Source organism: Rutidosis leptorrhynchoides, chromosome 2, assembly GCF_046630445.1.
Source record: "Rutidosis leptorrhynchoides isolate AG116_Rl617_1_P2 chromosome 2, CSIRO_AGI_Rlap_v1, whole genome shotgun sequence".
In the NCBI taxonomy this organism is placed as follows: Eukaryota; Viridiplantae; Streptophyta; class Magnoliopsida; order Asterales; family Asteraceae; genus Rutidosis; species Rutidosis leptorrhynchoides.
In genome coordinates, this window is record NC_092334.1 from 651,480,241 (window position 1) to 651,491,722 (window position 11,482).

Sequence of the window (11,482 nt, forward strand, 5' to 3'; positions counted from 1 at the left end):
GGCGTTATACCAGCTCTGATACCAACTGAAATGTCCCGTTCTTATTGATTAAAAACGTTCCATATTAATTGATTTCGTTGCGAGGTTTTGACCTCTATATGAGACGTTTTTCAAAGACTGCATTCATTTTAAAACAAACCATAACCTTTATTTCATCAATAAAGGTTTAAAAAGCTTTACGTAGATTATCAAATAATGATAATCTAAAATATCCTGTTTACACACGACCATTACATAATGGTTTACAATACAAATATGTTACAACAAAATAAGTTTCTTGAATGCAGTTTTTACACAATATCATACAAGCATGGACTCCAAATCTCGTCCTTATTTAAGTATGCGACAGCGGAAGCTCTTAATAATCACCTGAGAATAAACATGCTTAAAACGTCAACAAAAATGTTGGTGAGTTATAGGTTTAACCTATATATATCAAATCATAATAATAGACCACAAGATTTCATATTTCAATACACATCCCATACATAGAGATAAAAATCATTCATATGGTGAACACCTGGTAACCGACATTAACAAGATGCATATATAAGAATATCCCCATCATTCCGGGACACCCTTCGGATATGATATAAATTTCGAAGTACTAAAGCATCCGGTACTTTGGATGGGGTTTGTTAGGCCCAATAGATCTATCTTTAGGATTCGCGTCAATTAGGGTGTCTGTTCCCTAATTCTTAGATTACCAGACTTAATAAAAAGGGGCATATTCGATTTCGATAATTCAACCATAGAATGTAGTTTCACGTACTTGTGTCTATTTTGTAAATCATTTATAAAACCTGCATGTATTCTCATCCCAAAAATATTAGATTTTAAAAGTGGGACTATAACTCACTTTCACAGATTTTTACTTCGTCGGGAAGTAAGACTTGGCCACTGGTTGATTCACGAACCTATAACAATATATACATATATATCAAAGTATGTTCAAAATATATTTACAACACTTTTAATATATTTTGATGTTTTAAGTTTATTAAGTCAGCTGTCCTCGTTAGTAACCTACAACTAGTTGTCCACAGTTAGATGTACAGAAATAAATCGATAAATATTATCTTGAATCAATCCACGACCCAGTGTATACGTATCTCAGTATTGATCACAACTCAAACTATATATATTTTGGAATCAACCTCAACCCTGTATAGCTAACTCCAACATTCACATATAGAGTGTCTATGGTTGTTCCGAAATATATATAGATGTGTCGACATGATAGGTCGAAACATTGTATACGTGTCTATGGTATCTCAAGATTACATAATATACAATACAAGTTGATTAAGTTATGGTTGGAATAGATTTGTTACCAATTTTCACGTAGCTAAAATGAGAAAAATTATCCAATCTTGTTTTACCCATAACTTCTTCATTTTAAATCCGTTTTGAGTGAATAAAATTGCTATGGTTTCATATTGAACTCTATTTTATGAATCTAAACAGAAAAAGTATAGGTTTATAGTCGGAAAAATAAGTTACAAGTCATTTTTGTAAAGGTAGTCATTTCAGTCGAAAGAACGACGTCTAGATGACCATTTTAGAAAACATACTTCCACTTTGAGTTTAACCATAATTTTTGGATATAGTTTCATGTTCATAATAAAAATCATTTTCTCAGAATAACAACTTTTAAATCAAAGTTTATCATAGTTTTTAATTAGCTAACCCAAAACAGCCCACGGTGTTACTACGACGGCGTAAATCCGGTTTTACGGTGTTTTTCGTGTTTCCAGGTTTTAAATCATTAAGTTAGCATATCATATAGATATATAACATGTGTTTAGTTGATTTTAAAAGTCAAGTTAGAAGGATTAACTTTTGTTTGCGAACAAGTTTAGAATTAACTAAACTATGTTCTAGTGATTACAAGTTTAAACCTTCGAATAAGATAGCTTTATATGTATGAATCGAATGATGTTATGAACATCATTACTACCTTAAGTTCCTTGGATAAACCTAGTGGAAAAGAGAAAAATGGATCTAGCTTCAACGGATCCTTGGATGGCTCGAAGTTCTTGAAGCAGAATCATGACACGAAAACAAGTTCAAGTAAGATCATCACTTGAAATAAGATTGTTATAGCTATAGAAATTGAACCAAAGTTTGAATATGATTATTACCTTGTATTAGAATGATAACCTACTGTAAGAAACAAAGATTTCTTGAGGTTGGATGATCACCTTACAAGATTGGAAGTGAGCTAGCAAACTTGAAAGTATTCTTGATTTTATGTAACTAGAACTTGTAAAATATATGAAGAACACTTAGAACTTGAAGATAGAACTTGAGAGAGATCAATTAGATGAAGAAAATTGAAGAATGAAAGTGTTTGTAGGTGTTTTTGGTCGTTGGTGTATGGATTAGATATAAAGGATATGTAATTTTGTTTTCATGTAAATAAGTCATGAATGATTACTCATATTTTTGTAATTTTATGAGATATTTCATGCTAGTTGCCAAATGATGGTTCCCATATGTGTTAGGTGACTCACATGGGCTGCTAAGAGCTGATCATTGGAGTGTATATACCAATAGTACAAACATCTAAAAGCTGTGTATTGTACGAGTATGAATACGGGTGCATACGAGTAGAATTGTTGATGAAACTGAACGAGGATGTAATTGTAAGCATTTTTGTTAAGTAGAAGTATTTTGATAAGTGTCTTGAAGTCTTTAAAAAGTGTATGAATACATATTAAAACACTACATGTATATACATTTTAACTGAGTCGTTAAGTCATCGTTAGTCATTACATGTAAATGTTGTTTTGAAACCTTTAGGTTAACGATCTTGTTGAATGTTGTTAACCCATTGTTTATTATAACAAATGAGATGTTAAATTATTATATTATCATGATATTATGATATATAATATATCTTAGTATGATGTATATACAGTTAAATGTCGTTACAACGATAATCGTTACATATATGTCTCGTTTCGAAATCATTAAGTTAGTAGTCTTATTTTTACATATGTATTTCATTGTTAATACACTTAATAATATATTTACTTATCATTTAACATAATTAACCAAGTGTATCAATATCTTAATATGATTCATATGTACCTAGTAAGACGTTGTTATAACGATAATCGTTATATATATCGTTTTCGAGTTTCTTAAATTAATAGTCTCATTTTTATGTATATAACTCATTGTTAAAATACCTAATGAGATACATACTTATAATAAAAACATGTTAACTATATATATAACCATATATATGTCATCGTATAGTTTTTACAAGTTTTAACGTTCGTGAATCACCGGTCAACTTGGGTGGTCAATTGTCTATATGAAACATATTTCAATTAATCAAGTCTTAACAAGTTTGATTGCTTAACATGTTGGAAACATTTAATCATGTAAATATCAATCTCAATTAATATATATAAACATGGAAAAGTTCGGGTCACTACACCTGGTTTCCAGATTTTTTTTTAATTTTATATTGTTTTTCTAAAAATGATTTATAAAAATATTTACACAAATATATATTAAAAATATAGCGTTTCACGTTCGATCCCCGGCAGCGGCGCCAAAAATACTTGATGTTATGCGAGGGGTATACGAAATAGTTATATTTTTATTAGGAAATACTATTAAATACGATACAATTTTACACAAGTTATTTATTTATATATAGAGTGAAAATACCTAAACCTTGCTACAACACTTATAGGCAGTGTACCTAATCATACAGTAGTGTAGTTTTTAGTAAGTCCGGTTCGTTCCACAGGGGTCTAGCCAAGTTTAACGCTATATTTTTAAAACTATATATATATATATATATATATATATATATATATATATATATATATATATATATATACATATATATATATATATATATATATATATATATATATATATATATATATATATATATATATATATATATATATATATATATATATATATATATATATATATAAATATAAGTAGTAGTATTATTATAAAAGGGGGATTTTGCCGTTTAATGACCGGTTTGTCGATTTTAAAACTTTAGTCGCAGTTAAAACCTAATGTAAAATATTAAAAATAAAACTTAATTTAAAGCGTAAAGTAAATGACAATAATTAAAGTGCGATAAATAAAATGACAATAAATAAAATTGTGATAATTAAAAAATACGATAATTAAAAGTGCAATTAAATAAAATGACAGTAAATAAAAGTGCGATGAAATATGAAATAAAAGAATTATGCTTATTTAAACTTCTATAATCATGATGTTTGACGTGTTGATTTTAATTTATTACCATGGGTTAATTGTCCTTTATCCTGGATTATTCAATATGTCCATCTGGTTTTTGTCCATAACAGTCCATCAGTCATAAATATAAAGTGCGAGTGTCCTCGTCAAATTATCCTTATATCCGAAGTCAAATATTCTAACTAATTGGGGACTTAAACTGTAATAAGGTTTTAATACTTTATTATCAATTACACCAAGTGTTCTTGCATGTAATCCACCCCTGTTTTAATGAGTCCATTGACTATTAATCCATTCTCGTGTCCGGTTAAATGAACGATTATTAGTACTTATAAATAACCCGCCCATCGTGTCCGATCGAGTGTATGTGGTTATTTATAATTACATCCAATTGTAGATCTTTATATTAAATTAACGAACTATCATTCAATTAAACAAATATAAAGCTCATTAATAGCCCATAGTCTAATTTCCACAAGTGTCGTATTTTTGTTCAAACCCCAATTATGGTACAAAGCCCAATTACCCCATCTTTAATATTTAGCCCAACATCATGATTACTTCGATTTAAATAAGCATAATAATAACTTAGTTACAAGACATTAATTTAAAAAGGAGAACATAACTTACATTGAGTATTTATCGCGTAGCTTTACACAGACAGAACTTCGACTTTAAAACCCGTAAAATAACCTTTACATAACCCAAACTAACCTAATATAAAACTAATATATTATATATATATATATATATATATATATATATATATATATATATATATATATATATATATATATATATATATATATATATATATATATATATTACAGAGGGAGTATTATTATTATTGTATCTTTATTCTGGCCGAATTCGTTGGTATTTATAGATGTGGCCAGAATTTTCAGCCTATGCGATCGCATGGAAAAATGGCTTCCAAGCCATGCGATCGCATGGCCACCTGGATCCAGCCCACATGCCTTATTTTCTAGCTTGTCGACGTTATTTAATATAATATATATAATATATAAATAATTTATATAATTATTTAAATATTATATTATATTCTTGTGCATAGTTGACTTGTAATTTTTGGTCCGTTGAGTCGGGCGTTGATAGTTGGCTCAGGTCCCGGTTCCGGATTTTCGAACGTCCTTTCGTACTATTTAATATCTTGTACTTTGCGTTTTTCAATTTGTAATTTGCACAAAAAAATATTTTCCTTAACTCCCAAAATCCGCGCAAGTCTTTAACTCACTTTTAGTAGCACTTTTGAGTGCACTATGGCTTTAGTGGCACTTTTTAGGCTTTAGTGGCACTTTTTCTTCAATTCTTTAATTTTCGTGCTTTGTTTTCACATTTATTTATTTAAACGATTACAACTTAAAAATAGAATAATTACAACTAAAAACTTTACATATTGGGATGATATTGCGACTAAATATATGTTCGTTTGAAGCACTATCAGTAGGCAACACATAATATGGATTTGAAGACTTTGCATTTTAAATAAATGATATTGTAAGTGTATAGTTTCGTTTTTAGGGCCTTTGGTGTATTTTATTAATTCTGTTCGTTTTATTTATTCGTGAATCTGATTTTGAATTCTTATTATTGTTATTTATTTAAAGTGTGTGATACATGGATACCAGACCGTTGAGGTGTGAATCAATTTTGTATCTACTTTAGGTGTAATAGAGGTCATTCTTTATGAATTGGAGTTTTTGAAAGTTTAGTGCATAAACAGGGTTAACATTATGAAAAAAAAACTATGTATGTGATTTGTACTAATACCTGATTTAGCTTGGTACTAGGTGTTGACTTTGACTAATAAAAGTTACATGTTGAGTTGACGATAAGATGCATTATGAAACAATTGAGCTTTTGTTTTGTTTTAGATATGGATATAGATGGATGGATTTTATGATGACTCAGAAAATTTCGATTTATCTAAATCAATTCTCTATATGATTTAATATTTTCGTCATGATAAGTAATACATTTTGACAAGTTTTAAAACTTTTGTAAATGAGTTTTATATAACGGTTGACCACCTTGTTTGTCCGACGATTCACGAACAACGGTTTATAAATAGATATGTATATATATAATAAGTTGAAAGACGTTGATAAAATATTATGCGATTTAATTGTTACAACTAAATATGTGAACTTTTGTTTCTATACGATTCTTAAATGATATGTTATTACAACCCTCAAAATTCTTAATCCATATTTGATAATTATAGTAATTTTGACATGTTAAGTATCATTCACGAAAAAGTAGTCATTTTATTTCAAAAATCACACAAATGGTAACACATATTGTTAGTAGGGTAATAATTTTAAAGAATAATACTAATAATATAAACAACACATACACGTGAAGTTTATAAAAGTGATGTTACTATAACTCTTGTGAATTCAATATCACGGACGGAAGTTTAATTATTGATGGAACAAATTATCACATTATGCTATATAATAGTATGGTCCCATGACTTTGTTAAAAAAAAAAAAAAAAAAAGACTACAAGTTTAAAAGCGAAAGATACAAGCAAGCAAAGCTTGGTGTAAGAACATATAGATTAAGCATAAAGTATAGTACTACTCTTAAAAATAATGTGGGATATATACCTTTTAAGTTAGTAATATGGGATGGGACACCATTTGCTTTTGTTTGTGTGTTTTGATTGAAACTGAAGTTTTTATTTCTATAGAATTATAAAACACGTTTTGTATTTATATTTAATTATTATATTATTCATTATTATTATAGATTATATATATATATATATATATATATATATATATATATATATATATATATATATATATATATATATATATATATATATATATATATAATTATATACAAGTGACAACTAATAATATAATTTTTGTTACACACGTTTTGCAATTTGATTAAATACATATTATATCAACTTAATATGTCAACAAGAACCAACACCCATTTGTTTGGTAATAATTATGCTTTCTTTTACTCGATACAAGCAAGATGGACGTACTCATAATCTACCAACAGCAAATGAGGTTGCAGCTTTGATCATTGGTGATATTGATGGTACAACAGACAAAAGGGACATTATTGTCGAAACAAAATCTAAAGAACTGCAACGTATAAGTGAGCTACACCCGTCATATCTTGCACTTCAGTACCCATTACTATTTCCATACGCGGAAGATGGCTATAGGCCTAACATCTATCATAAAGGTGTAGTAATAGAAGATGCAGTTGGTCATGCACGTCTAACTATACGAGAGTTCTTTGCAAATCGTTTACAATTCAGAGATTGTGAAACATCATTGTTATTATTGTCTCGAACGCTTCTACAACAGTTTATTGTAGATGGATATACAATGGTTGAAAACATTAGGTTGAATTACATATGTAACAATCAAAAGGTATTCAGATGTGCTCAGATTGATAGCCTATATGATGCTCAAGAATCTGGAGATTACGATGTTTCAGTAATGGGTACGAGAATTACACTTCCGTCATCTTTTACGGGTGGACCTAGGTACATGTGACAGAATTATATGGATGCCATGGCCATTGTTAGGGCTTATGGTTATCCATCTCTTTTCATTACTTTCACATGCAACCCTAAGTGGCCCGAAATACTGAGGTATTTAGCACCACTCAATCTGAATCCTGAAAACAGACCAGATATTAGTACACGGGTATTTAAAGTTAAGTTGGATGCGCTAATTCATCAAATAAGGGATGGAACATTATTTGGTAACATCATTGGAGGTATTATAAAGTATCAGCTATTTTTGTATGTAAATTCCTTTAATCATATGTTATAGATATATATAATATCCAATATTTAATATTGGATTTTTTAAATGTTGCAGAATTGTACGTAATTGAATTTCAGAAGAGAGGTCTCCCACACGCGCATATTTGTCTGTTTATTGATACAACGGACAGAATCCTTAACTCAACCGATATAGACGACGTCATTTGTGTTGAAATTCCAAATAAAGATGAAGAGCCAGAGTTATACCAACTTGTCTCAGATTTTATGATGCACGGACCTTGTGGACCAAACCACCTCTCTTCTCCATGTATGACAAACAAAATATGTTCAAAGCATTTTCCAAAGGATTTTACGAATGAGACTCACTTCGACCCCCAAGGTTTTCCATTGTATAGGAGGCGTGATGATGGTAATTTTATTATGAAATCGGGCACCAGACTAGACAGCAGGTTAGAACTACATCACACTTATGGATAACTATAAATATTAAGTTTACTTTTAAATAATTTAATTTGTTTTTTTAAATGCTTATTTTGAAAAAATATCAAATTCATATCATATAGAATAAAAGACTCACTTTCGCTGTTTTTTAATTATAACATCCAGGAATGTAGTTCTATATAACAAAACTCTGCTCAAACAGTACCAAGCACATATCAACGTGGAGTGGTTTAATCAGCTGGGTTCCATAAAATACTTATTCAAGTATATCAACAAGGGTCCAGACAGAATAACGGCTGGGTTTGTAGGAAATAACGATGATCAACCCAACAACAGCCGATCTAAAAGTAGTAATGAGATTGCTGAATACTACAGTTGTCGTTATCTTTCAGCATGTGAGGCAACCTGGCATTTGTTTGAATATGAGCTTGTCCATAGAACACCTGCTGTTTATCATCTATCCTTTCATTTACCTAATCAACAGCCGATAGTTTTCGATGCAGACTCCGAAATGGAATCTGTACTTTCAAAACCATCAGTTGGTGCATCTTAGTTTTTGGAGTGGATGAACCGTAATAGTGTTGATGCTGAAGCCCACCAGTACACTTACATTGAGTTCCCCCGGTATTATGTATGGAATGGACCCATGAGAAAGTGGACTAAACGTAAAGCGGGAAGAGTAGTTGGTCGAATGCATTTTGTTCCACCTAAATCAGGTGAATGTTATTATTTACGTATCCTGCTAAACAAAGTTATAGGCCCAACTTGTTATGAGGACATACAGACAGTCAATGGAACCTTATTCGATACTTTTAAAGAAGCATGCTACGATATGGGCCTGTTGAATGACGATAAAGAATACATTGATTCTATTAGAGAGACACATCAGTGGGCTTCAGGTGAATTTTGTCGATCGTTATTTGTTTCCTTGATTACTTTAGACAGTATTTCATGCGCTGACCGTGTATGGAATGAAACATGAGACCTACTTTCAGATGATCTAATGCATGAAGTTCCTGAACAACTAAAATCGAATGGTATGTTTCCTTAACTCTACTATTTAACAAACTTTATTACCAAAATATTCATCACTATACAAATGTAACACCATTTCAAATTAACTGTGTGTCAGATCTGGAAAGGTTGAAGAAGGTGCTACATAATATTGCTCTTGCCAAAATAGAAAGGCAGTTAAATAGTTCTGGGTCGACCTTAAGGAACATACCAAATATGCCTTTCCCAGATTATCAGTTCATAGAGCACTCATGCAACAGGCTTATTCAAGATGAGTTGGCCTACGACACATCTGCTCTTCACCAAGAACATAACACTTTGCACTCGACATTGACTGATGAGCAGAAAAAAGCCTATGATACGATCATGGATTCACTTTAAAAGGACGATGGTGGTCTTTTTTTCCTTTATGGTTATGGAGGTACATGGAAGACATTTGTTTGGAAGACTCTTGCAGCAGCTGTACGTTCACGTGGTGAAATTGTTATAAATGTTGCATCCAGTGGTATTGCAGCATTACTTTTGACCGGAGGAAGAACCACACATTCACGATTTGCAATACCGATTAACGTTCTTGAAGATTCATTTTGTAAAATTCAACCAGACAGTGAACTTGCAGCTCTTCTTAACCAGGCGAAGTTAATAATATGGGACGAGGCTCCTATGATGCACAGGCATTGCTTCGAGGCATTTGATAGGACAATGCGAGATATAATCAAATCAGATGATAAAGATAATAGTTCGAGGCCATTTGGTGGCAAGGTAGTTGTTTTCGGAGGTGATTTTCGACAAATCCTTCCAGTTATTCAAAGAGGAGATAGAGCTGAAATAGTGGATGCCTCTCTCCATTCTTCATATTTATGGAATAAATGCAAAGTTTTGAGGTTGAATAAGAACATGCGACTTCGATGTGACAACAATGATGTTGAAATGAAAGAACTACGTGAGTTTGCAGATTGGATATTACGAATTGGAGAGGGAAAAATTAACGAGCCTAACGATGGTGAAGCTGAAGTCGAATTTCCTGATGAACTTTTGCTTAAAACAGATTCGAACTCTGTTGAAACAATAGTTAGCTCAACTTACCCTTTACTTCATGATCATTTGAAAGATCCAAGATTTTTTCAAGACAGAGCCATTCTTGCTACTACAAATGAGGAAGTTGACTCCATAAACCAACATATTTTAACAAGTATACTGGGTGAAGAAAGAATCTATTACAGTTCGGATAGTCTATGCCCTGAAGAGGACAATGACCTGTTTGCGCAACAGTTGTACTCACATGAAGTTCTGAATAGTCTGAAAGTACCTGGTGTTCCTAACCATAAGTTGGTTTTGAAGCCAGGAGTACCTATAATGTTACTTAGGAACATTGATCAGACCAAAGGACTTTGTAACGGGACTAGACTCCAAATCGAAAGGATGGCTGAACACACGATAGAGGCAAGGATCATTACTGGACACTGTTTTGGGAATCTAACCTACATACCAAGGATGATTGTTGCTCCAACTGACAACAAAATTCCGGTCAAGTTTCAGCGAAGGCAGTTTCCCGTTTCGGTTTGCTTTGCGATGACTATCAATAAGAGCCAGGGTCAGTCGCTATCAAATGTTGGCTTATACCTGCGAAAACTGGTATTCACTCATGGTCAATTGTATGTAGCAGTATCTCGTGTCACCACAAAAAAGGGCTTGAAAGTAATCATATTGGACGAGGATGGGAAAGATTCAACAACCACAAAAAATGTTGTTTACAAGGAAGTCTTAAGGCGAATTTGAGAGACAAAGGTAAGTGTTATATTATTAAGTTCTATACATTCACTAATCCAACTATATAGTTTGTAAGTTGAAATTACACTTGAGGTATAAGTATTGTACAACACACCACCACAAGGAAATAACATATTCGGATACACACTTTTTAGGATATACACAGCTTCATAATTACTTGATTGATGATCATTCCTACTCTCTTATTTATTTTTCACCCACAGATGTT

At 31.4% G+C, this 11,482-nt stretch overlaps 1 protein-coding gene across 1 annotated transcript; it reads left to right on the plus strand.

Annotated features, from left to right (window-relative positions):
* Nucleotides 1–9,034: 9,034 nt before the first annotated feature.
* Nucleotides 9,035–11,262, plus strand: LOC139890157 (uncharacterized). Its single transcript, XM_071873052.1, has 4 exons — nucleotides 9,035–9,368; nucleotides 9,465–9,506; nucleotides 9,602–9,777; nucleotides 9,868–11,262. The coding sequence occupies exons 1-4, from the start codon at nucleotides 9,035–9,037 to the stop codon at nucleotides 11,260–11,262; spliced, it is 1,947 nt and encodes a 648-aa protein (XP_071729153.1).
* The last annotated feature ends 220 nt before the right edge of the window (nucleotides 11,263–11,482 follow it).